The 27949-nt window shown below is 43.2% G+C and overlaps 1 protein-coding gene across 1 annotated transcript in view; it reads right to left on the bottom strand.

Annotated features, from left to right (window-relative positions):
* rimbp2b (RIMS binding protein 2b) overlaps window positions 1–27949 on the bottom strand; it is a 108354-nt gene that overhangs the window by 25395 nt on the left and 55010 nt on the right. Inside the window, exons 6-11 of the mRNA XM_085425073.1 lie at window positions 15738–15821; window positions 8116–8205; window positions 6008–6130; window positions 4567–4671; window positions 2832–2882; window positions 2384–2404 (exon numbers count right to left, since the gene is read on the bottom strand). Coding sequence (XP_085281199.1) covers window positions 2384–2404; window positions 2832–2882; window positions 4567–4671; window positions 6008–6130; window positions 8116–8205; window positions 15738–15821 — 474 coding nt within the window. The remainder of the gene's footprint in view (window positions 1–2383; window positions 2405–2831; window positions 2883–4566; window positions 4672–6007; window positions 6131–8115; window positions 8206–15737; window positions 15822–27949) is intronic.

The following is a 27949-nucleotide window of genomic DNA, read 5'->3' as shown; positions in this document are numbered from 1 at the left end:
TGATTTATCAAGGGAAAAAAAGCTATCCAAACCTACCTGGCCCTGCGTGAACAAAGCAATTTCCCCTCTTGTTAAATCATGAATAAACTTTGATTAACCACATTTATTTGGAACGCTGATTTTAGCTTAGGTCTGATTACTGCCAGACCTGCTGAAACAAGAAATCACTTAAATACAGCTTGTCTGAAAAAGTGAAATAGGCTCAAAGAGCTCAAAACGTCAATCTGAAAAAACAGCCGAGAAACAAAGTTGACATCTATCGGTCTGGAAATGGTTACAAAGACAGTGAACCACAGTAAATGCTATTATCTCCAAATGGAGGAGATATGGCTTGAATAGTGGTGAATTTATCAAAATGACTCCAGAAGTGCATTGATAGTGGTCACAAAAAACCCAGAAGGACATCTAAAAGACTGCAGGCCTCACAGTTAAGGTCAGAGTTCATGAATCAACAATAAGAAAGAGAGTGGGCAAAAATGGCACCCATGAGAGAGTCCAACGAGAAATCCACCACTGACACAAAGGCTTGTCTCACATTTGCTGAAAGACGTTTTGATGACCGCTTTTGGGAAATATTCTGTGGACTGATGACACAAAAGCTGAACTTTTTGGTAGGTTTTTTTTCTTTTTTTCCTAGTGTGAAAGCAACACAGCATTCCACAAACATGGTGGTGGCAGAGTGATCATGTGTGGCTGGTTTTAGAGAAAATCCTGAAGGAGAACATCCATTCATCACTTCATGACCTGAAGCTCAAGAACATTTGGATTGTGCAACCGGACAGCGGTCCAAAAAGATCGGCAAGTCCAACTCTGAATGGCTCAAAAACACAAAACAAAAAGCAAAATGAGTTAAGATTCAGACTGAGTTCCTTTGGCATGACCTTAAACATGCTGATGATGCTTCACAACCCTCCAACGTGTCTGAATTAAAACAATTATGAGAAGAAGAGTGGGTCAAAATTCCTCCACAGCGAAAGATTCACTGCCAGTCGTCACAAAAAGCTTGATTGCAGTTCACAACCAGTTATTAGATTTAGGACACAATTACTTTTTTCACACAGGAACTGCTAAGTTTGGATAACTTTTTTCCCTTAATAAATGAAATCATAATTGTATTTACTGGGATTATCATTGTGCTGTGTATTTAAGATGAGTGCAACACAACATTGCAATTTCGTCACCACTGGATATGACTGGATTTGAGATGAGACCCACACACAAGGCACGGAGGTCTGCTTGCTGTTGGTACTGGTCTTTCTGTAAGATTTCAACAATAACAAAAATTTTGCATAACATCATCCGTACATGTTGAGAGCAGGAAACATTATCGCACAGACTAACACTGACAAACTGAACATGACCGCTTGGGCAGGTTCAATAGAAAATTCCAGGTGCTGCAGCATGGTTTCCCACGTAAAATGATGCAATGCATTAGCAATCACTTCTCGGTCCGAAACCGAGCGCAGTCTGAGAGGCTCTGGAAGATACTGAAGCGACCGTGGAATTATACAGCGCCGCCCAAAAACACAGTGATGCCCGCCGCATCAGTATTTCTGTTAAAACAGCGTTTCATGCAGGCAGGTTGCTGCTGGATATAACATGCTGCTGGCAGACTGACGACAAATATATTCCTGCATTTATGAAACAGAATTAGTAAATTAGGAGACACTAGTTTGAGCAGCATCATACAGTTAGTTGTATGGCAAGTAGATGGTTTTTAAAACACATGCTGCATAAACACACATGCAATGCTACAAAGGAAAAAGGATCACATTCATCACCGTCTGGTACTGTATCCTATACTAGAAATGCAGTTTGTTCTTTTTAAGCTACTACATATTATAATGAAGAGAGAATATTATACTTTGGAAAAACTTACTTATTTTAGCCTGAGAGTTTTGTTTGCTCACATGTAAATAGAATTTTAACATATCTGATGCAAATACATGTCGATACAAGTGATTTCTATTGAATTAAAGTGTATTTTGTTACTTGGTTTTCTGATTCTTTTATCAATGTTTCTTTATGATCAGGCCAGAAAGACCTCCGTGTTATCTATTAGTCATGTTTCACCCTTTCAAAGAGTCCACTCGTGAGTCTTGCCTTGTGAAACGAGCTGAAAGGGCTGTATGAAAAGATCGATGTGAAAAATTGTACTGAAAAGCCAAAAGGCATGACCGCAAGTTAAATCAGCTCATAACTGCATTTTTTTAATGTTATCTCTTTAGCCAGATAAATGTTGATCTTAATTCACAATGTGGTGTTACTTGGCCCCATGGGTCAAACTACATACCAGGCTGCTGTATATCCCGCTAATGGCAAAGGCGTAAAATATATATACTTATATATATCAAGTAAATAAATAAAAGCAATTCTGAAATACCTGCATGCTGTCCAAGTGGTTCTGTATAAGCATAAACACACATCCATACAATGACAAGAGATGTAAGAAAGAAATAAAGCACAATTACACACATGTGATCACTCATACACATCTCTAAAATCACAATCTTTTCAACACACACGCATACATATCGCCGTATTACAATGCCAATACAAAGACTAAATATAGATTTTTGCGTGCTTTATGGTTCATTTACCCCAAAAGCAACTCTCTATACCAAAAGTCATTTTAAAGATACTGTGAAAAAAAGCAGTATACTTTGGCCAAGATAGTTTTAAAACAATAAGACTTTATTAAAGAAACAAAAGAAACAAAAAAAAAAAAAAAAAATTCAGGAAGTGAGGTCACGGAAAGCAGGAAACGCTCGAGCAGCATACACAAAAACACACAGCAAAGCCCCCAAGACCCCCAGAGTCCAGACGCTCACCTCTAACAGATGGACAGCGCCCTCATGTTCCTTTTTAGCCTCAACCTGAGCCTGAGAAACACAAGGTGCAGTTCACTTACATTGCAGTTTATGCTGTGCTTTAGTTTCTGTTTAAAACACCGACGAAAGATCCTCACAAAGAGCATCTCTCAAAGGCATTCATTGGTGCGCGAGGTGAAAATGGTTGAAAAGACGGCGCGGACCCCCGTCCGCACTCACGTTTGCCAGCAGTGGCTTGATTCGATAAGATATCGCCGAATGCTTAAAGAATATCGCGTCTTTTCTCAAACCATTTTCGCCTCTCCGGTTTTATGTTTTGTTAAGCATGTTTGTCATTTATCATTCGGAGAGCTGTGCAACATGAAAGCATTACATGCGTGCAAGAAACTGAATATAATCAAGCAACTGCAAGCTGAAGAGCACCTGCACAAGAGTCTCTAACTACCAGCCCAGGGGTTAGATGCACACATGATTTTATTGCTTCTATTATGGTTTCCCTCAACACAGAAATCATAGTAAGGCTCCTCCTTCAGATATAACATCAGCTACAGAGGTGAAAGTGACATAAATGCTCCTGTGTTGTCAACAACACAGGAGCAAAGCAGAGTACACAGCTGTACATTTTTGCAAAGCTAAGAGGAACTGCTGATTGTGGTTGGGGCACAGCCATTTTTAAGAGAAGACGACTTCCTGCATCATCTATGGGCAAAAAACCTAAGTTTGAGCCTGCCCATGTATCCGTAGTTAAAAAATACTGCAACGTTTACTCTTGCTGTGGCTGTTTTTCTTTTCGTTACACGATTCGTAAATGGCCGTTTCAGACAGTGAACATCTTGCCAGGGTGTTTGTTTGAATAGTTGTTTTTGGGCTACATCAAAAGGTGTAGATTTATGATCTGATTTTTTATGCTAGTGCGCTCCAGAAAAATGGGAGTTTACATTCTGAAAGACAAGGAGTATACGGAAACACTGCATCGTACGCATCATTTTTCTTATGAAAACGAGAAACATCTGTTGAGAAAAAAAATAATAAAGCGTTCCACATAAATACGAGAGCATCTGCGGGGCTTTACCATTTCATAAATCTACTTTGCAGGCAATTAATTTAGAACACAGAGAGCAGTGAGTGTCTGCAGGAAGATAAGGCAGTAATGAGCTTCTGTTAATGAGAGAAAAAAGCTGAGAACGACTGCCTGTGAAGGGCTGACTGTGAAGTCAGAACACTGCAGCAACAGCAACACGAGGGCGCTCACAGTGTTGCCAGAGAAGGCATTGGTGACAATTCCTATCATGTTCACACTATCAGTAATCTCAGCCGTTGCTTTCACATTACAGTCAGCTTCAGTGCACAGTGGAGGAAGGCCAACCATCAAATGGCCAGCGCGAGCCTTTTTTTCCCCCTTTATTAAAGTGTGCCTCTAAAAAGTGTCGTGTCTACTTTGGATTCTAAAAGTCTGATTTGCTCGCTTGTGACAAACAAGAGTGCTCCAGAAACGCTCTGGGATTGATAAACAGCTGCAGGACGGGGATGCGACGGAGACGCTCGTGCGAAACTAGAAAAAGCGTAGAGAAAATCATGCACTCCTTAACTTCTGTTTCGTTTCTGTTGACTTTCACCTTTGTTGTGCTGTATGTTTCGCACGGGTGTTCAACAAAAAGCTCTTTCACCCATGACACACGCCAAAAGCCGGGCAAACACAAAAGCCCATCCCCACTGGTGCTTGGAGTTCGCTTACCTTCTGGAGAATGTCAATCTCCTGCTGCTTTGCATTGAGTACAGCCAAGGCCTGCTCATGCTCCAACTCTAGCTGCTGCCTCCGCTCCGCAGCCTCTCGCATATGCTGTCCACAAGGGGTGTAGGGATGGAGAGCCGGAGGGGAAAATTGTGGAAGGAAGGGGGATGGGGTGGGGGGCATAGAGAGGGCTGCTGTTAGTGGTACTAATACCCAAAGGCACGGAGCCAACACAAAATGCATCTACAGTCTTTAACTCCACATTCAGAAGTGTTACATGTGCACACATTACGCATACAGAGGCTGGTTAACAGTGTACTGACCTTTAAACCCTTAAAAAATCAAGAAAGACATAAACTATGCCACAGCAAATGCCACGTGAAGACATGTTTATGTCGAACGATCCGTGGGAAAGATCAGATCTCATCTTGCGCAAAGGTGCTCATGGATGAGGACTAGGGATGCTTTGGTGTGTGAACGAGAAACTTCCATCGGCAGTGAGGTTTGCTGCCCCCTTTAGGTAACACGAGACCTGTTTCGTCTCGGTTACTTTGAAAAGCCGTCCTCTGATCTCGTCTTTGCGTGATCAATGCGAGGTTTCGTGTTACGTGAAAAGGGTGAGCAAACTCTCTGACGTGCTCACTTGTCTGTGGTCATCCATAACAACAAAAGAAGCCATACAGTACGGGGGGGGGGACTGAATGCTCGGCTCTTCCTAACACAGTGTGCCCGTGTCACATCACTGCTCCCACTACATGTGAATATTTGCAGCGCTGTAAGGTGAAAGAAGCAAATGACATTTACATGCCAGTAAAAATCTAAGATAGGTAATGTCATCGGACGTGTAGGTGACATTATCATCTAGTCTTCCTCCCCCTCCCATCATCGTAAAGCCAAACTCTTTGTCCCGCCTCATGCATAAATCACATTAAGCAGTGCTGTGGTCGTATAGCCACGTGACCATTCGTATGTCTGGCAGCCCGCGGATAAAGGGAGGGATAAGCACAGCCACTGAGGTTGACAGAAAGCATTCAGAATGGGCTTCTCCCCAACAGATGGACATAGCAGTGATACCTTATAAATCTAGCAGGGGCAGAGGGGGCAAGGGGAAAGAAGGAAGGGACAGATCAAGTCGGGTAGGACAATGTGAAAAGGTGAAATTGGAAAGGGAAGAGCGCAGACTGTTCCGAGCTTCTACTCTTTCACAGCTCCTGGTCAGACCTCCCAACACGACACTGGAAGGCAACAGACATGTCGAGGCCATTAGACAGTATAGCGGAAAATAACCAGATGGAGGCAGTGTAGCACAGATAGGAGAAAGGGGTACTGGCAAAAGGGTTAGGCTCCATAAATGAAAAGGAATCCCAGGACAGATGAATTACTAGAAATGGAAATGCACACAGTACTGACAGACAGCGTCTGTTCTAGGAGCCAGCTTCCTCACCTTGAGCACCTGCTCTAGGTTCTCCAGTTTGGCTTGGAGCTGGTTCCTCTCCCACAGGGCTAAATCTCTCTCCTGTGTCACAGCACCAAGGGTCTCTTTGAGCTGGGCATACTCAGACTTCACCTGTGCACAAGGGAAAAGCAAGGTCCAGCGTTTTGATGAGTTGCATTACAGTATTCAATCGTCACTAATTTGTAGCATTTTTGGAACACAAAAATTGATTCATGTCATTCTTATGTGATATGGGTAAATACCCTTTCAGGTTCCCTCACCTGCCCCTGTCCTCCTGCAACCCTAAAGTTTAATGATGCAAACAATGGAGCATGATGGCTGTTTTATAGTTGAAACTAGCAACTGAAAATTTGAATTGAGTTTGTACATGAGATAAGGAGGAGGGTAACTTCCCATGCACCTTTATACAGTGGCCTTAAGCCTGGACTTTTAGCAGACCAGATTTAAGGCACTTGTCCAGTGGCTTCACTTTTCAGATGCAGAGGCTACATGAATCACGAGCCTATGAGAGAAAATATCTAACAATGAGTCAGCGACACTGCAACTCTTTCACAACTGATGCAACACAATGCTACATGTATTTTAATGATAACGGTACAAAGTGGCCTCTTCAGCAGCTGTGCTTAGCACTAAAAATGACTCTGGTTCCTTTATATAACAGACATGGTGCTGGTGCTGGGGCCTCCAGAGCAGAAGAGCTTAAATAGTCTGTCACAGCCGTTTCCAAGAGTCTGCAGCATTAGTCCAATTTTTTTTTATTTTTTTTTTGAAAGTGCACAAAATTACAGAAACTGTTCGGTAATCTAGTTCATTAAGACAGCAGTTTCCCAATATCATTTGTATAAATACATATTAGTCAGTCAGTGACTGATACAATATTTATGCAAGCTGAATATAACGTGCTACATGAAGGTTAGAGTTGCTGCTTTGGAATGAATGACGCTGAACAGGTTTTGCTGTACTATAAAATGTGATGCGGTTGAATGGCACGCAACAGGCAGAAAGTGGTCGGGTAAGAGAACTGCCTGGTTTCTCTGCTAAAACTATATAATTGTAATTAACACAAGAGTAATATAATTGACTCACTCCCATTGCTATGAACCAAAATATTAATACATTATTCATGTTTCCTTGTTAGCCAAGCACCAAGCATCTGACTGAACCAAGCGTTGTGACTATTTCCAACACTACATATTCTTTATAATTTGCCTTCCACAGATCATTTGTATTGGTACTTACGAGGCAGCTTTTTATAAAGGCCCCTAAGTGGAAGTGAGATGACTGGCTCCTGCGGCCGTAATGTGGTAAAGTCCCTTCCTCAGGGCGACCGTGAATGACTAATGATTCCTCAAGGAGGGCGTTTCGAGCGACATCAGCAAAGCAAAACACACACAGAACCCAGCGAGTCTGTCTCCTCTGAACGGCCCACATCCACAGATTACAAACTATCTGGAGGGGGGTGCCACGCCTAATGCAGACAAACTGAACAACTACACTGGATCCAGCAGAAGCAGGTCAATAGTCTATTAAGGGTAGAGGGAGGCTCTCTCAGTAGCCCCTCCTAGTTCATTCAAAGATAACAGGCATCAGAACACAGGGTTGCAAGCCAGGGCTAGTATCTGCGCTACCCTGCAGAGAGCTACTCTCATATCTGTCAGTCTGATAACAGCTGAGATCACTGCTGCAAGAGCCACCCATGTCCTGATAAGACACCAGTAACAAGCATCCCACCCTTCTTCAGCACCAACAGTAAATACCTGCCAGTCAGCTGCTTCACAAAATTGCTTTCCCATTCATAGAGAGGCCTGGGGATCCTTGTTGGTCTACTTGGACTTTTTGTTATCAGCTCCAAATGCCTTTGAAGTCTTGGGGCTAAAACTGAAGGGATAGTGTGTGTGTAGGATTTTAAGTCTTGTAGATTTCATTGATAATGGGCTCCATTGATCCAGTATAAAAGGACATATAATCTGTTTGTGTTATGGTTTGACCCAGAAACTCTTCAGATTGTGTCAAGATGGAGAGGCAGTGACAAGTTAGCAGCTATTAGTGTGTACTTATGTTCAGCAAACTTTCTACACGTAGCTTTCACCTCTTACCTCCTCATAGTCAGATGCCTTGTGGCTGTTGCTGAACAACTGTGGATTCAAGTGCTTATTCTCGTGGAGGAAGTCTTGAAGCTCATTCTCCTAGGCAAAAGAGGCAGAAAGGAAACTGTTTAAAATCCACAAGTCACAAAGATTAGACCAGAGCACAGCACTCAAGCCCAGTATGTTGTTAGCAATAACCCATGCATTATTCATCCAAGAAGACTGCTTGAGTTTCTCTTGTACGCTCTAGAAAGCATCGCTAAAAGAAGCTGCCACTTCAGCTGCTACAGCAGAACAATAAGAATGTCATAATAGTTTTCTATGTTAGCATCTCGGATACAAAGCAATGAACAGAACAAGAAACTCAGAGAATGTTGTTTTTCACTGCTGCGAGCGTTTTGGAAGCAAACATGTATTCAAATACTACACACACACACACACACACACACACACACACACACAATGATCTTTCCTACCAAGTGCTTCAAGCTGGGAGTAAAAAAAAAACCCCTTCATTGGAGAGAAGGAAAACTTAATTACATTCAATCAACAGTCGCGTGGCGTGCCGTGAATGCAATTTGCAGTGCCAACTTGAGACTTCCCTGAGATGTGCAATTTATAGCAGCAGCAGCAGCAGCAGCATGTAGGCCAAGGGTTCTTCTTGTCTGGAGCTAAGAAGCTAAATGGCTCATGCATGATGCATTTACTGTAAATACAGTGCATCCTAATGGCCTGTGATGGAGAGTCTGCTCCTTTATGTTTTACTTATGAAGGATGCTTCATAAAAATGACCCAAGAGGTAAACTTGGAACTAACATTAATGCACATTAATGCACAGCCTGCGTGACGTTTGTGTTACATGCACACCAAAACACAGAGAGACACATTTTCTTTCACGATCACATGGTTTTCTATTTATATCTTATACAGAAATGGCAAAAATAACAATAGCCAACACCGAAACTAATTTTTGTATTTGTTTATTCCCTTTTTTTTTTTTTATTAATTTCTTCACTTCGAGCCAAGGAAACAGGGAAGCTCTACAGCCTTTTAGCTTTTATGCTACAGCACAGTATTGCCATATTTTGTAGATCATATAATATCAATACAGTGAGAGCAAATATCTATATCTTACTATATAAAATAAAAACAAATGGAACTTTTTAGTGCTGGAATAATAAAATCAATTCTTTTTCAGTTCGCCACACGATGCTGTTGTTGTTTTTTTGTTTTAAATGACATCAGCATATTTGATATTTAGTGTGAGAGTGGAAATTGTTGCAATTAAGATTAAGATATCGTGGAAAGAATCCAAAAAGCACAATGTGCATTTATATCAAACGTGTCTTGGATTTATTTTGCGGAAGTATGGGACAAAGCAGATGGATATAGCACATGGGATTTGCAAGGATAGTCATCCGTCCCTCTTCTTCAGGGTCATCTTAGCTGCCGCGCAGACACCCTTTCACACTCACATTCACACCTATGGGCAATTTAGAATCACCAGTTAAGCTAATCCCACTAACCGCACTAACTGTGTTTGGAGTTTGGTGGGAGGAAGCCGGAGAGAACCCACGCAGACATGGGGAGAACATGCAAACGCCACACAGAAAGGCCCTTTTCAGATGATGAATTCAACCCAGGCCCAATTCACGGTGAGGTAACCACCACACCACTGTGCTGGCCCAGGGAGTGCTATATGAAAGTAAAATATTCTGGGACTACTACGAACATGAAGGCTCATCTCACGTGCCGCCATTCTGAAAACAGCAAATATTAAAAAAGCTCAACTGAAAAAGCAGCCAACAGTGGGTGCATTTATCTTGACAAAGCTACCTCTCGATTCAACGGGAGCTAAGAAAATGACACGATCCATCACCCAGTTTATTTACAAAGACCTGAATCCACATAGTTGTTGTAGAAAACAAGGGTTTGGAGTCCATGTGACAGCATCGTGATATATTTTCATAGACGCCGCCATACCCAGGCTACAGAGAAGTTAAACATAAAGCTGGGGAAAGTTTGAGTACAGCAGAAAGGAGTGCATCAACTTGTGACACACTGAAAAAAGATAAATCGCAATATATGCTACTGCAATACTCAGCATGTCACAAAATGTTTAAAAGTGCTAAAATATTGTATCATAGGTTACGTGTCACATCGTTGGACCCCCGCCTCTAACTGCTGCTACTCTCTACACCTACTTATGACAATACTAGCGTGACATCCGATACACAGTATACATTAAAGTCACATATGTAAGACCATAGAAGAGAAAACACTATCAAGGAAAAGCAGAGTACACAACAGCCTGAAGACAGTACGAGAGTTGAGAGGGAGCTTTGCTTTTTTTTTTTTTTTGCCTGTCCCATTTGGTTCTTTAGCCATCAGAATTGTTGTCTGAAGACCAACAAGGATACCCAATGGATTTACTTTGCCAAATGGATCATCGTGGCATTGCCGTATTGGTCCATTTGGTCGATCTTTGTTTTTATTATTTATTATATTTTATTTTCAGATGTTACAGACGGGACAGACATGAGTGAGAGATAGGAAAGGGAGAAAGAAAGAGGAAGGAAAGGAAAAACAGAAGGGGAGAGGGACAGTGAGAAAGGGGGGGAGAAAAAAAATAAAAATCTCCTGGATCACCTGTTGAGAGAAGAATAGAAAACAAGCAAAAAAAGACAAAAAAAACAAAAACAAAGCAACATACTAAACACAACACCATCGCATTAATCTAGCTAAGTGTAAACAGCAGTAAATACTAAATATTCAATGTTGTTGTGCAGCACGCAGGACAGATGTGCTTCGAAGTAGCAGCCAAGAAAGGTGTAATTTGGGTCTACGAGCAGTGAACACCCGTGTGCATACCTGTGTGGATCAGCGCGCTTGTATTCCAAAGGTTTCTCCATGTAACGATCTGCTAGGGAGTGTGGGGGGGCCACAGCCCCGTCCTCCAGGGTGTGAAGCAGGTATGGAGGAGATCAAAACTCCAGACATCCAGAGGCCCCCAGAACACAAGAAACCATGGAAGACCAACAGAGGGGCAGCCGCGCCACTGTTCCAGTAAGAGCTGAGGAGAGTCCCAGATGAGGGTTCACTCAGCAGCCGCGGAGCAGAAGCCAGGGGGAGTTGCAGTGACGCGCCCATGAGCTCCGCCGGCAGCCAGCTGTGCCTGAGTGACCGAGCCCCAGGCCGAGAGGCCGGGGGCACCCCACCCCCGAAGGGGCCCGAGCGAGCCACAGGCTCCAGGCCCCGATAAGCGGCCGCCAAGGAGTGAGCCGGTGTGTACCTGGACGCCCACCCCCAGACACAAAGAACCACCAACGCACCGACACCTGAGGGAGTCCGCCACCGGCAGGGGAAGTGGTGGTAGGTGGAGATAGGCCTCCAAACCTTGGAGGGCCTGAGGTGTCCCCAGAGAGGTGGCGTCTGATACCCAACCTGACATATAGACACAGACATACAGGCACACACAGACACAAACATCCATTCCCCCCCTCATGCTCTCAAATGCACTCACTCCACACTCAACCAACGTGGAGACAGACATAAAGAGACGCTGTACACACGATCACACTCCCCAAGCATACTCTACGAACCGGGTCTAGGTACCGGTGAGCTTTGCTGCTTTTTCATTCATTTATGTCACAAAAAAAAGATTCCACTTGCATCGATTGTGTCCAGTCAATTTTAATGCTTCCCGAACAAGCAGTAGATTGCATTGGCAATCCTATTCATATCCATTGATCCTTCAATTCGGTGTTAATATGGGCTGGCTGAGCCTCCAGGTGTTCCCGCTGAAGGACAAACAGCTACAGAAAAAAAAGCAAAAGCTGACATTTTGCCGTGCATACGCTGAAAGAACAATATACTGAAGCACTTTAGACATCCTGGTTTGTTGTTGATTTAAGCATTTCAATATGACTGCCACCCTCATTTAAAATCCTTTTTTTTTGGTGGTGGGGGATTTGGACGTGACAAAACACGCATAACGATGCAAACCAAATTGTGTCAAACACAGAGAATCAGCTGTGACTTTGTTCTATATTGTTGACGTGTTAATGCTTTAAACAGATCAGCGCACGTCATAATCCCTTGGCAAGACACATTTTTACGGAGAGTCCGTGAGCCAAGCTGTGGAAGCATTTCAGTGCAGAAAACAGCGTGGCCTATACTGAGCCGTCCTCGGCGTTATTCAGCTGAAAACCTGAGATTTCTGCTGAGATGAGATTTTCTTGCACACCAACACAGACACGCACACAAAGAACAGCAAGTTTAACTGAAAGGAGGTATTACAAAAAACAGACAGAGAGCAAAGAGACTGAATTATAGGAAAAGCGACTGCCACACAGCAATAAGAGGGGGGGAAATGAATGAATGCATTCTATTTGATCTGGATAGGAGAGCTAGGACAGTTTCATGAATGATACGCAGTGGAAAAATATAATTAGGCCTTGGGGGCAGAGTACCCGGCTACTCCTACTCCAAATGTGCATTTGGTCCAGACATGCTCTGACTCAGCTTCGTGTGCCGCAGCAACGTGTTAAGTTTTGATAAGGCTGACAGATGAATCAACTCTGCCATTTAACTCGCAAGCAATGCAAACATTTCACCCACTAACTCTATATTCAGCGGCCTCTGTTCGATGTGGATGAAAGCATCTTATTCCTCTCGTTCAGAATAGGTAATTGCCAGCTGTCTAGATGTCCAGCAAAAGGAGAAAGCATATACTTCCCCTACCTGAAGACTGGTTCCTCATGACTTCTGTAATCTCTAATATTATTAGGAGGTGGCAGTAGGTATTGAGTTGTATAAATAAACTCAATTATAGTGTCAGAAATGTGCCTAAAATATCATCTAACGGTGTAGAACTGTGAAGATGACCGACTTTAAACAGTTGGTCAGCTTCACAGTTAGACTTTTCCTTTTCCCCCCTTACACTTGAATCTCTACAACACTTTAACACACCAGGATTCCACGGACACGACGCAAAAAGCAAAATGAGCCACTTTCTGTACTATACAAAAAAGAGAAGAAACATAGTCTATCTTCAAATTAATTTTGGACACCTAGAGTGCGTGCCATGTGTCCAAGGCAACATGAGATGCCAATCGCACCTTTAACAGAAGGTGCTTGTGTTTACAAACTGCTCCTTAATGATAACAAAGCTAACCACAAAGATGCCCTGGAGATAAAATTCGGCACTGCTGTAAAGAACCTGGACTTATCGAGCCTGCCCGCCGTCTCCCTCAGCACTGATCTTCGATTATCGCGGACGCATATTCGAGCAACGCTGATACAGCTAATGCTTGTTGCCATGGTAACAGGCTTTAAATGCTCGCGGAGGCACGCTCTGCTGATGGTCTGTAGCTGTACACCCGATACCCAGGAAAGTAGAGGTGCCAGATGGCTGTGACAGTGTTTACTGTCACTCACACACTCAGTCAGATGATGTGTTTATATACACGGCCGCTGAACTCACGATGAGGGGGGACATTAATGAAAATGTGCAATTTCAACACTGGGTCAAAAAAAAAAAAAAAAGAAGTATCAGTGTGTATTCCTATTGACACTGTTAAAAATTCGCCAACAGCGCAGGTAATCCTGCACGTTTGTGCTTCTTTTTAACATGAGATGTAGAGGAAACAGAGGAGAGAGAGGGAGTTGGTTTAGACCAAACAGGAAGTGACATTACTGTCAACTCGCCATCCCCTCACAAAAAAATTCCCTGGTCTTGTCTCTGTTTGCGTCGCTGTTCTCAAAGCTTGGTGGAGCAGGGGGAGATGAGAGCTGTACCGCAGTCTGTGGAGACCAGCCTGCCATTTCTGCTCGCCATTTGGGGACAGTTTGTCCTTTGGGTAGCTTCCCCTGGACTCAGCAGGCTGATAATGGGCGAGGAGGGAAGTGCTGCTGTGGGCAGGGACGGCGAGAGGAGGGCAGCAAAGAAAACTGTCCTAATGCAGTGTTTATTTAGGGCAGAAAGCCACACACAAAGACAGCTCGTCTATAGAGGGGGGGCTCGGGGGTATGACGAAATGAATTCAAATGGTCCAGGACCAGACAGTGCCATTTAAATTACTGCCGAGTCCCTCGAGCTCCTACCTTTCATAGAGAAAAAATTCCATTTCAGGCCATCTGCACTAGTCTTTTACTACTCTCTTTCAAACACGTATACTTTTATTGTGGTGCCAAACTTCAACTTTTTATAAAGAGGCTTTGATGTCTACAGTTTTTTTCCCCCCAGCTCTCAAACTACAGAGAAGAGAAGAATAATGCTTTATCTACTCTCACTATCACACATACTCTAAAATTCTTTAGCTGAGCATTTTGCCTCAGAGTGCGTGGGTAACCAACTTTAACCACTGGAAATTCATAGCAGAAAAACTTTGCTCTCTCTCAAACTCAACTTTAATGGACAGAAGCATCTCCAGCTTTGGCACACTGTGAAACAAACTGATTAGTCACTCTGGCTTGGTACCATCAACTCGTCTACACGTCCTTGCTGCGAGAAGCCGTGAGAACTCCTCCTGTCTCAGGTACAGAATGTTTCTCCAGTTAAATAAATAAAATATAGCAGGGTAATTATTGCCTTTGCTGGTCACTGGTTATTTTAGCACATTTGGCATTTAGCCTGGCCTCAATGACAAATCCCACCACTCCCACCCCTCCCAACACCACCAAACAGTAAAATTAAAAACGCTGTCTTGTGTGATCTGCCTCACCCTCCAACACTGCACACAGTCAGAGGAATTCGACTCGCTTTTCTCCAACAGAGTGGCTCTTAACAGAAAAAAATAAAATAAATTTAACCTTCGAGACTTAATTTAAGACATCAGCACCACATTCAAATGCCAGCATTGCTAAAGTAAAGGTACACTGTGTTTGATTTAATAGAAAGCCTCTCTATATAACTTCTACTAACCAACAAAACTGACTTATTCTGTCATATCATGAGATTAAAATAAGATGAATCCAGTATAATAAGATTAAATGTGTAGTTTTTTTCGTTTGTTTGGTCTTTTACTAATCAGCAGGGCCCGTCTGTTTCCCTTTTTCTTCTCTTTACCTTTTGTCCTGAGTCAAGGCCACTCCAGCGGGAAGCAGAGTGACATTTCTGGGGCATTATGAGAAAATGTCCTTAAAGAACCACCAAGTGAAAGAGAGTTGTGTAACATATCTCTGACCTTTCGCAGTTGTGACCACACACACACAGCGCTGTGTACCTCTGTTCATTTACATCACAGCTATGTTGTACCGAGCGACTGCGTATACAAAAGAAGCCAATAAAGCCACAGCGTGAAGATACTACTGCACAAGATGCGCAGCACTTCTTCGGTTTGTGCACGATCACTCACAACAAGTAATTACTACAGCAATGTGCATCGCTCATTCTCAAATGTGGTCCCCATGCCAACAAAACCCAACCCACAGATACTGCACCCTGCAATTAATTGTTCCAATTTTTTTTTTCATTTCAGTCACTGCCAGGGAACCATGCTATCACTGCCACTCGTTTTCTCAAGGGAGGCTTGTGTGTGATGATAGAAGGCAAAGCTCTCAGGGTACAAATCAATTTTAGCATCCATCCTTTTCATTCAGAGGCCAAAGTATATTCTTGGGGCACTTACCAAAGTCTGACATGTTTGATTCTTTTTCTTCACCTCTGCATCAAGCGCTTCACACTCTTTCCTTCTGGTGCTGATCTCAGTCTCCTGGGGAGATGGGGAAAAAGCAGAGGACAGCTGCTTGGTTTGTCAGGAACAGAAGCTTCCTGAGAGAACTCAGTAAAACTAAACAGGAAGAGACTGAGCTGAGGCTTTTCAGCATTTAGGTGTGCGAGTGCATGTGTCAGGGGTTTGTGTGTATATGAATTGTACATGGGTGAGATTTGCAGAGATTATCTGCTAGAGATTACAAATGTTTCAATGTCAGGGAAAAGGGCTGAAATGCTTTGAAATGAGAGGTTCAAAAAAATGTGGATAGAGGGAGTGTGGCCCCTAATGAATACTATCGTGAAAAAGATCAAACCAAAATCTGCTTAAAACTTCTGCAAATAAAAGCGGGGTTAGACCTTCCTACACCTATGAGAAGCTGCACACAGAGGTGCTTTAAACTAAATGTCAGCAAGCTCTCAATGGCGATGCTTGGGTCGCCATTTGTATTTGATTTTACATGTCATATTCAACACACGTAAGTTAACGATCTGACGGGATTTTGTTCCCTCATCGCTAAATATGGAATGAAGATTTTGAAAATGTGGTGAAATGTTTAATGTAGAGGCTTGAAGTGGTTTTATCTAGCGGGCGATCGTATCTCAAGAGTTGGGAGTTTGCCTTGTAATCGGAAGGTTGCCGGTTCGAGCCCCGGCTTGGACAGTCTCGTTCGTTGTGTCCTTGGGCAAGACACTTCACCCGTTGCCTACTGGTGGTGGTCAGAGGGCCCGGTGGTGCCAGTGTCCGGCAGCCTCGCCTCTGTCAGTGCGCCCCAGGGTGGCTGTGGCTACAATGTAGCTTACCATCACCAGTGTGTGAATGGGTGGATGACTGGATATGTAAAGCGCTTTGGGGTCCTTAGAGACTAGTAAAGTGCTATATAAATACAGGCCATTTACCATCTAATGATGGAGTAAAATACCAAGAAAACAACTCCTATCAGCTTAAAAAGAAAGCGACTAAATTCCCCATCAATCCACGAGGCTCATTCAGGTCTAAAACATAAAGGTAAAGAGTCTGAGGTATTTTAACCTTAGTGAGGTTGTCCCTCAAACATGTGGTCATTGACCCACTGTTAACTATGTGCTTGGGTCATTACTACCAGAGGTTTTGGGTGAAACCACTGTGAGACTTTGCCCCACCCTGTGATGTAGTGTACTGAGGTCACCTGATGCGAGGGACAGCCCCTTCTAAGGTTTAAATACCTGGGACTCTCCACCGTTTGATTTTAGAGCTACAAAGAAGAAGCCTCTTGGATAAGAGGTGAAATGCCTTAAACTTAAAGAAGTCCAGCCGCTTTCTTTTTAAGCGCCTAAGATTATCCTGACCAGGATCAACAAGACAGCAAGCAAGCTATTTATTCCAGCTCTTTTCTGAACTAAGGTGGTTCTGTCATACTTCAAGTCTGCCTATAGAACAAAATGAGCAGCTGTGGGTTAGACGTGGAAGCAACCCTTGGAAAAACCCAGAAGGTCGTCAAAGTGTGTCAAAGTGTCAAAAGCCATCATTAATGGTACAGCAATGAAACCTGTGAATCTATAAGCCATTATATTTTTCCTATTTTTTAAATATTGGTAATTGTTGAGTCTATTGACCAGCTTTACAGCAGAAGCTTCTGCGTACCATAGCAGAATCAGAACAGGTGTAACTAATAACTATAATGAGTGCTGTGTTGTGCTTCAGGGTCTCAGCGGACCCCTAAACACACCACAGCATGCACAGCACAGCCCGTCTGCAGAGCGGCGTTGCTGACCTTCCTTCGCAGGATAAACACAGGTGTAATTGGTAACATTACTTACGGCCATGTTCCGTTTAGACGGCCCTGCTATTGTGAGTGCTGGTTTAACTAAGACAAAACAGACGTGACAATATGTAGGAAATCCAGATTAACCTTTAGGGAAACGGGAACTTTCTGTTCATGCTTTATCCTTTTTTTCCCCAATATGAATTTTCTGACATACTCGTGTTTACTAAGAAATAAAGAGACTTTATTTGATCCATTACTACAGCTTAAGGGTTTTCTTGGAAAAAGCCACTGCTGTGATCTGGCACTAAGACTTGCACTGAAATTCAGCCCCAATTATTGCAATTAAATACTGTATACCTGTATGGTAGACTGCATCCCCTGTTTGATCGGGGAAATAAAAGGTTGAACATGTTTTCAACTTATGCCTAATATTTTCTCCAAATGATCCGAGTGCTTGTTGTGTTTCCATTAGGCTGCAAGCCGAACAGTGCATTAGTTGGAATTACAGTGAAAAGAAATTCAACTTTCTTCACAATGTGCAATTTGAGTCAAAACATGACTTAAGTCTGGCGCAGTCAATTACTCAGACTAACAGTGTTGTTCAGAGAACTCGTCTCCGCTCGCTTCTCAGTAGGGGCGCACAGAGAGAAACAGGATATCCCTATCAAGGCTGCCGGTGTGTTTAGTCTCATTTGTGTGCCTTCAGTCCAACACCATGGCGACCTTAGCTGGGAAGCTTGGATGCCTTCTATAGTCATGAGAGTACCCACAGTATTTTTTACTGGATATCAGGGTAATGCATAGCTACTTTTACGGTCCAAAATGCACGCCAGCTTTACGTCATCACCGAGATCCTCTGTTTACCAGATCACTGAGCTTTGAAGGAGGAACATTGCTGCTGTGGATGGATGCGTGCGACCACACCGAGGTCGTTATCGTTAACTAAAATAAGCTAAACACCAAAATAAGATGTGGCAAAACATTTTAGTTAACTAAAAAATAAAATAAAAACTATCCTTGTAAGAAAGAAAGGAAGAAAATAAAGCAGCATCTGTTGTTTAAGTGAAAAATTTACCTTGAATAATGAGGTATTGGTGGGCGTGTTTGAGTCAACAGTTTTTAAAAGGTTCTGTGTTTTTATTGTAGTACCTGTGCTTATTTTCCTAAATCTTGCCTCTCACATATCCTCGCCATAGATTAATAACCAGAAAGACTAAAGGTAACACTGAAACTAATGAAAACTAAATTAAACCTAAACTGAATTAAAAACAAAAAGTCAATTTGAAATAAAATAAAAACTAACCAGAACATACAAAATTATCATAGCTCTATATCACACACTCACGCACACACACGGGCAGCATCACACGCCTCTGAGCGAGACTAAAATGTGAGAATGCACGAATGTTTGCTTCCTCATAGCAAAGCTCACAGGCTGCTTTGAGCTTGAATATATCCATTGAAGGCATTTTTGTTACTGCTGCCCTCCTGACCTGCTGTCGTTCTGACTGTATTTAATAAGACAGTGAGCAACAGGGTCAGAGAACAAGATGAGGAGGAGGATGAACAAGCTCTGACCCTTTTGTAACCCACAACCTTGTGGCATTTCACCCCAGGAAAGCATCAGATTACTGGTTAAATCTTCAACCACTTATCCGTGATGGTGGGTCCAATAGCTGAAGTCAACACGCAAGTGTGCACCCAGGATTTCAAACGATTTAGCAGTCGTGTGAATGGAAAGAAATGGAAGATGAACCCCATTTCAAGCATAGAGTTCATGATTAAGTCCTGAATAAGGTGAAGATAGGAACTAAAATAAAAGTATGGCTGTGGAAGCGGCGGTGGCCTAGAGGGAAGCGAGCCGGCGTCAGGAACAGGCTGAGAGCTCGTGCACACCGCACACCTCTGCCTAGCATCCTGCTCGCCAACGTCCAGTCACTGGAGAACAAGCTTGACGACCTCAGGGCCAGGATAAAGTTCCAGAGAGACATTCGGGACTGCAATCTCCTCTGCTTCACCGAGACATGGCTGAACCCAGCGGTGCCGGACCACGCCATCCAGCCGGCCGAGTTCTTCTCGGTTCACCGCATGGACAGGACACGGGACTCGGGGAAGTCAAGGGGAGGCGGCGTGTGTTTAATGGTGAACAACAACTGGTGCAACAGTGCGAACGTTGTTCCTCTCACACGCTCCTGCACACCAAATCTGGAACTACTGTCCATCATGTGTCGTCCTTTTTATCTACCTCGGGAATTTACATCGGTCATTGTAAGTGCCGTTTATATTCCACCACAAGCGGACACGGTCACCGCCTTATGCGAGCTGCATGAGGCACTCACACAGCACCAGACACAACACCGGGACGCTGCGCTTATTGTGACGGGGGACTTTAATAGCGCCAACCTCAAACGCGCAGCGCCGAACTTTTATCAACACATCACCTGCCCCACCAGGGGTGAAAGGACACTGGACCACTGCTACACTACGGTCAAGGACGGCTACAAGGCACAATCCCGCCCCCCGTTTGGCAAATCTGATCACGCCGCCATCTTCCTCATGCCAAAATACAAACAAAGGCTGAAACAGGAAGTTCCGGTTCAGAGGAAGGTCGCGCGCTGGACGGATCAATCGGTGGCCGCGTTACAGGACGCACTCGATGACGCAGACTGGGGCATGTTCAGAAACAGCTCCGACGATGACGTCAACGTGTTTACGGAAGCGGTTGTGGGATTCATCGGGAAACTAGCGGATGATACCGTGGAGACAAAGACTATCACAACGTTTCCCAACCAGAAGCCGTGGGTGGATAAAACCATCCGCGACGCTCTGAGATCCCGCACCGCTGCCTACAACACGGGACTCATGATGGGGGACATGGACCCGTACAAAGCCGCGTCATATAACGTGCGGAGGGCGGTGAAAGAGGCGAAGCAGCGCTACGGGAGGAAACTAGAGTCACAACTCCAACAGAGTGACTCTAGGAGCCTGTGGCGGGGACTAAGGACAATAACGGACTATAAAGCACCAACAACCGGTATGACGAACGCGGCCGTAACTCTGGCAGACGAGCTGAACACTTTCTATGCTCGCTTCGAGGCTGCAGCTAAGGTCTCCAACAATGCTAGTGTTAGCAGCGCTAACGGCTGCAGACAGGAAGATACTGCCAGCACCGGAAACGTGCTCGTCATCTCCGAGCATGAAGTAAGGAGAGCCTTCAAGAGAGTGAACACCAGGAAAGCAGCAGGACCAGACGGCATCCCAGGTCGTATCCTAAGAGACTGCGCATACCAGCTAGCTCCTGTGTTCACTGAGATATTCAACATCTCTTTATCTCAGTCGGTGATCCCCACATGCTTCAAAGAGTCCATCATTGTTCCTGTCCCGAAGAAACCCCACCCTGCTTCTCTCAATGACTATCGCCCTGTAGCCCTCACCTCAGTAGTGATGAAGTGCTTTGAACGCCTGGTCAGAGACTTCATCATTTCTTCACTACCAGACACACTGGACCCACTACAGTTCGCTTACCGTCCAAATCGTTCCACAGACGATGCCATCTCTCATCTCCTCCACACATCACTCACTCACTTGGACACTAGAAGGGGGAATTATGTTAAAATGCTCTTCATAGACTACAGCTCTGCATTTAATACCATAATTCCCTCCACACTCACCACCAAGCTGGAGCATCTGGGACTCAGCTCATCTATGTGTCAGTGGATCTCCAACTTCCTAACTGGCAGACCACAGGCAGTAAGGATGGGCGGACATGTCTCAGCCTCCACCACTCTCAGCACTGGAGCCCCCCAGGGGTGTGTTCTGAGCCCCCTGCTGTACTCTTTGTACACATATGACTGTGTGGCCACTACCAGCTCCACCACCATCATCAAGTTTGCTGACGACACCGTCGTGGTGGGCCTGATCTCTGATAACAACGAGACGGCCTACCTGAAGGAGATTAGGAATCTGGAGAACTGGTGCCAGAGGAACAACCTCCTTCTAAACGTCAGTAAGACAAAGGAGCTGATAGTGGACTTCAGCACTAAGCAGGAGAGGAACTACCAGACCCCCGTCATCAACGAGTGCCCAGTGGAGAGAGTGGACAGCTTCAAATACCTCGGAGTTCACATCACGCAGGACCTGTCATGGTCCTGTCACATCAACACCGTGGTGAAAAAGGCCCGACAGTGTCTCTACCACCTCAGACGCTTGAGAGACTTCCAACTGCCCTCCAAGGTGCTCAGGAACTTTTACTCGTGCACCATAGAGAGCATCCTGGCGGGAAACATCTTAACCTGGTTCGGGAACAGCACCATGCAGGACAGACCCACACATATGGTTCTTACACAAACACTGGACTTTCTGGACTTTGTTTTTGCACAACACTGGTCACTATATTCTTCATTTCCGGTTAATACTTGTACAGCTGCTGTTATCGTGTATATATTTATTTATATTTAGATTTCTTCATACATTCTTATATAGTTCTATATTGTGTATTGTGTATTTTGTTGTACAGTTATTTTATTTTCAACTTTAATTTATATATTTTATCTTATTCTTCCCAGTTAAATTTACCCTTCATTCTAATTTGTGTTGTACAGTTATTTCATTTTTAACCTTAATTTATATTTTATTCCTTCCTAGTTAAATTTACCCTTTTAATTTTTCATATTTATTTCCTATCTTATTCATAGCCTTTTCCTTTTTTGTTTTCTTTAGGTCACGAGCAGTTGTCCAAGCATTTCACTACATATCGTACTGTGTATGACTGTGTACGTGACAAATAAAATTTGAATTTGGTTATGAGTCTGTTATCAGTTTGTCTTTAAGTTTGACTAATGATTCGTGGCTGAGAATAAAAGGGGCAACAGTATGATTAGGTTTTGCCAATTGTTCACTAACAGCTAAATTTTACTCAAATGTGATGCGCATTGATTCCAAATAGGGGGAAATACTGCTGATCTTTAAAATAACAAGAACAGAAAGTAGTTTCATTTACTTGTTCAGGTGGGATTGATTATCCGCTGCAGGTGTTTTTCTGGGACTTTAAGGCCCTAAAACTCCAGAGTTCTTCTACGACTTCTTTTACACTCTAGAAATGATTCCCTGTGAGTGAATCACACACAGTTTCTACAGACAGCTCGCCATCTCCCATGTGGGCTGGTAGCTAATGTGTACACTTTGCAGAACCAGACGGCTACGGCGTTGCGCAAACTCACCCGATGAATATTTCACTCGCACGCATACAAACACACAGCTCGCAGGCTCGCTGAAGCCCATTTGTTTGGAGCACATTTGCCAGTGTTCAATTAAAAATCCCTCTGATAAAAGATTCAAATGGCTGCCACTGTGAGTAATGAGCTCCTGTATAAGTGAAGAGGCGTTTACTGCACAGCAGATGAAGATAGATGAGAAAGACCATTCCATTAGGCTATGTCTAGCATTTGTGCCTCAGTGGCACTAATGCAAATGCATGCACAAAAGAGGTGCATTCACTACTCTACGTGTGTCGGATATACTACAATTCAAATCTTAAGGTTTTTGCATACAAAATCAGGTAATACAACCTCAGATGAATTATAAAACATGCAAAACAAAAATTAAGCCATAGTGCAGAAGCAGTGGGTAAAAAACCAAGTACACCATTACTGCTTCTGTAGGAATTAAGAGGATAAGTAGCAGCCAGGTGCTGATAATCAAGTACAGTTGAGTAACTGATGATCAGCAAATGTGAGCACCTCTATAAAAACAGAAGTTTTGGCAGCTTGCTGGTCTGGAGCATTCAGGTGTGTGTAAACATAATGCCAAAGAGGAAAGAAGCCCAACAGTGTGGGAAGGATTATAAGGGAAAACAGTTTGAATGTCATCAGGCTACAGGAAGCAAGATCATTCACTGGTGTAAAACATTTAAGTCAGTTGCTGGTCTACCCAAGAGCTATATCTCTGACTCTACAGGCCTCAGTTAGCATGTTAAATGCCAAAATTCATGACAGTACAATTAGATAAAGACTGAAGATGTGTGGCTTGTTTGGAAAGGTGACGCGTTTACAACACAGAAGAAGTCCAAACATGGACGAAGTAATTTCCCCCAAAAATTTAGGCTGTCGGCGTTAACGTGGTCATCAGGATTAACGCAACCCATCTGGAGCAGAGAATGAACAAACTTTGGACAAACTGCGCAAAATGTTTTGACAGAGACAATTCAGGGATTTTGACTCAGTCTGCGCTCCAGATGGGTTAATTGTTAATCACGTTAGTCGTGATGACGGCGCGTTAACCCTGACAGCACTAAAAAATATAAAGTCGCTAATTTGGGATTTATACAATACAATACACAACTTTATAGAACACATTTAAAAACCAACGGTATACCGAAGTGCTTCACATAAAAGACAGGAAATAAGCCATAAATATTATAAATATTATATTATAGGACCATAACAAAGTACCACGTATGCTAACAGGTCAGTGGCACTAAAACACAGGAATAGCATAAAATGCATATCAAGTAAAACATGTTAAAAGCACAAAGCCATAAAAGATATATATAAAAGGTAATACAGAGTGAGTCTAGGGATCTGCTACAGGCATTAACGAGCAGCAAAGGCAAGGTTAAATAAATAGGTTTTTAACTGTGATTTAAATGATTGGATAGAATCAGACACGCGGTTATTCCATAAATCAGGTGCAGCCAAGGCAAACGTACGGTCACCTCTAGACTTCAGCCGAGATCTTAGCTGCACCAGGAGTAACTGAGTAGACGATCTTAGTGCTCTAGCGGGAATGTACGGTCTAAGGTAGCTTGGGGTTGTGTTGTTGATAATTTTAAAAGTAAGCAGCAGTATTTTAAATTGGATGCGGTATTTAATAGGTAGCCAGTGCGGGTCAGCTAGAACAGGGGTAATAGAGGCAAACCTCCCAGTCCCGGTCAGAAGGCATGCCACCGCATTTTGAACAGTTTGCAGTCTATGAAGAAGGGTAGAATAAAGACCGAAATGAAGGGAGTTGCAGTAATCCAGCCTAGAGGTCACAAAGGCTTGAACAAGCTTTTCCAGGTCCTTGTGCGGAACATAATGCCTAGCCTCAGAAATGAGACGCGGTTGGTAAAAACTAGATCTAACTACAGCGGACACTTGTTTATCAAATTAAAAAGAGCTATCCAGCAATACGCCCAAATTGCTAACAGTGTCAGAGAGGGAGCTGGCAAGGGAACCAAAGTTGTCCACGAGAAATATTACTATCAAATATCACGATTTCATTTTTCTTATCATTTAAGATAAGAGAGTTTCCTAAGAGCCATTCTTTGACCTCACACATGCACTCTTGAAAGCAGTGCAAAGGCAGAGCAGGATCATCAGCTAGTTCAAAGTAGATCTGTATATGGTCAGCATAACAGTGAAAAGTGATATTGTATTTCTCAAAGATTGCGCCTAGAGGGCGCATATACAGTTTGGCTTTAAACCAGATGAAAAGAGGTAAGCCTAAGGATGTAACCAAAGCAGTGTGCCGCTTGTCCAGACATATAGTGCGGGCAAAGTACCCAAACATGACTAACTTGCACGAGCATGTCCACCAGTGAGTATGCTAGGCTATCACCAGCTTCTGCAGCTCCATCAACAAGCATTTGGGCGCACTCAGAGGAGGGTGCATTTTCTTGCAGATGAAAGAGGATGCTGTTAAAACAGCGCTATTTTGTGTTTTGTTTTTTTTCTGTTGACTGCTTCTATTAGCTCCATCATTATTAGCAAACTTACTCATGGGCAAATAATTAAATAAATGACCCTTGTAAAAATGATTGATAGTCAATATATTCGTCCAATCGGTCAACCCTAATATGTGCTGATATGCTGTGTGTTTAAAAATTACACAGCATATCATCTAAAGTAGGGGTCCCCAATCCCAGTCCATGAGAGCCGTTGTCCCTGCAGGTTTTAGATCTCACCCTGGGTCAACACACCTGAATCACATGATTAGTTCATTCCCAGGCCTCTGGAGAACTTCAAGACATGTTGAGGAGGTAATTTATCCATTTAACTCACCTGTGATGGATCAAGGACATCTAAAACCTGCAGGGACACCAGCCCTCGTGGACTGGGATTGAGGACCCCTGATCTAAAGTTTGGTTTAAACTGGGTCATGCAACACAACAATGATCACAAGCAGAGCGGCAAATCTACAACAGAATGGCTGAAAAAGAAAATAATGAAAGTGCAGACCTCAACCTCAATGTAAGACAGCTGTGTATAAAGTGAACTTAAGTATGACTGATAAAGCAAATCAATAGAAAATTAATCAGCCACAACTCTCCAGCTTCTCAGATGTGATCATCTTTTATTTCGGACTCAGTCACTGAGTTTGACAAAGTCACACCCTTCCACTGTAGGTATGTGCAGCTTGTGTGCATTTTTTGTTAACTTCAACTAATTTAAAGGGGGAAAACAAAAACAAATCAGCGGCACAGTAACCAGGACTGAAGTTAATCATTACACGCATATCTTGATTATATTAAATTACATTGGATTTACTTCTATGATACACTGCATGGCTTTTAGACATGTTGTACTGGATGGTTTGTGATACCCAGAGAATGTACAATATTGATCTTCTGTTTTTTTTCGTCTACTCTCACCAACTTTAAGGTTAATCCATACAATTTTCAAGCATGTATTATGGATTATCACAGAAATTTGTACAGTATTCAATGTTCCCAGCCAGCAAAGCCTAAAGTCTTCTGCGATCACAAGGTCTCAATAACATTACATGGACTGTGATGAAATGTGATAAAGACCTTCATGTTTCCTTCCTTCATTTAAATTAGGTCTACTGACTGTGAATGCATCACGGCAGCGCCTGTTTCTATTACATCAGATTATAACAACATTATAACAATAGTAATAAAACTGCTATATTAATGCTAATTAGCAAATAGAACAGTAAACATTAGAAATGTTTCACTGTTGATATTAGAAATGTATATTAAGAGCACCTTCACATGCTCTCATTAGCATTTAGTACAGTCTCTACTGCCAGCCCTGAATACAGCAGTCTGTGCTCAGCACCATGAAGAGTTCCCCCCGGGCCGACACAACCGCAGCATGTGGCTTATATACTATAACTATTTCATTTCTTTTGCTGCTGACTCCACTCCACTGCACTGCTCAGCAACATCTCCACAAAATAAGGCTCACATGCTACCGTATTATTCCTGAAATGACTAATTAACACAGGAGGCTTCCCCCATCCTGTTCTCTGTGTTTCGTCTTCTGATCTTCGGAGCTGGGAAAGCTCTGCGTATAATCTCTAGTGAGCAGAGGTAACCTCATTACTTTCTCTTTTTCCCTCTCTCGTTTTCCCTTTCATGCCTTGCGCCTTGTGTTGACTAATGATATGTAAAAGGGGTGAAAATCGACTTAAACTTATCCCTAACCGTGAGGTTTGCAGTGTACCCTTGGATTATGAAATGTCCTTGTTTGAGTACGCCCCGAAACACTTACTGTCGGAGGAGTCTGTGTGTACGTAAATGTGCTCCTGGAACAGAAACCTTAGAGCACAAGCTCCACTTGCAGCATCTCAGTAGTGCACCTGGCAAATTGCATGCTAGAAGGGTTATCCTTGAAATCTGAGCACAGTGTGCTGATTTAGTCAAATTTTAATAAGTAAATACAAGTCCCATGTGCCCCCAGGTCATGTATCTACCAAACATTTTAGTGCACTCGTGTGAGGTGAGAAAAGGTGGAAAGGTTTGGTTCCATCTAAGAAAATTCCCAGGGATGTCTGTGCAGCAACACATCTGCTTTGTATGTCCACATTGTGTCCACAGTCCACAGTCGGACACACCGACATCAAAAAACAACTTCCTGGTTTTAATCCAAGTCCACTGGTGCTCCCCAAGCTTGTTTTTAGGAAGAGGCACGAGTGACAGAGGATGGCACCGTACATGCAGCTGACAGCAGGGCATCCAACATCCACAATGAGATAATCTTCCGCACGTAGTGATCACTTTAAACAAAGCGGAAATCACAGCAAAGCAAAGCCATTATCTTTAACTTACGAGGTGGTGCACAGGCATTAAATCTCAGTCATCGCAAGTTATGTTATGACACGTTTTTTGTTTTTGTTTTTTCCCAGACAAACCGAGTTGCAGACAAAAGTCAGGCAATCAAGGAAGCAGGAGGAATGTCGAGGTCTTTAACAGAGGATTCCCCTCTGTTACCTGATACGCAAACACAACTTTTACTTAGCATCGTTTAGTACACGACTATACTGCACTTACTCCTGGCCCAGAACACGGTAATCTAGTCCAGCACAACAAGGACTTGTGATTTTCAATCATTTGAAATGACAGAGTAAGTTACATAACCCCTGCAGCTTAAGTCTGTGT

The sequence above is a fragment of the Rhamphochromis longiceps genome, linkage group LG12, assembly GCF_057381845.1.
Source record: "Rhamphochromis longiceps isolate RC_006_pf linkage group LG12, R_longiceps_female_GT1.1, whole genome shotgun sequence".
Taxonomy (NCBI): Eukaryota; Metazoa; Chordata; class Actinopteri; order Cichliformes; family Cichlidae; genus Rhamphochromis; species Rhamphochromis longiceps.
The sequence above is the reverse complement of the archived record's forward strand: the minus strand, read 5'-3'. Positions and strand labels throughout refer to the sequence as shown.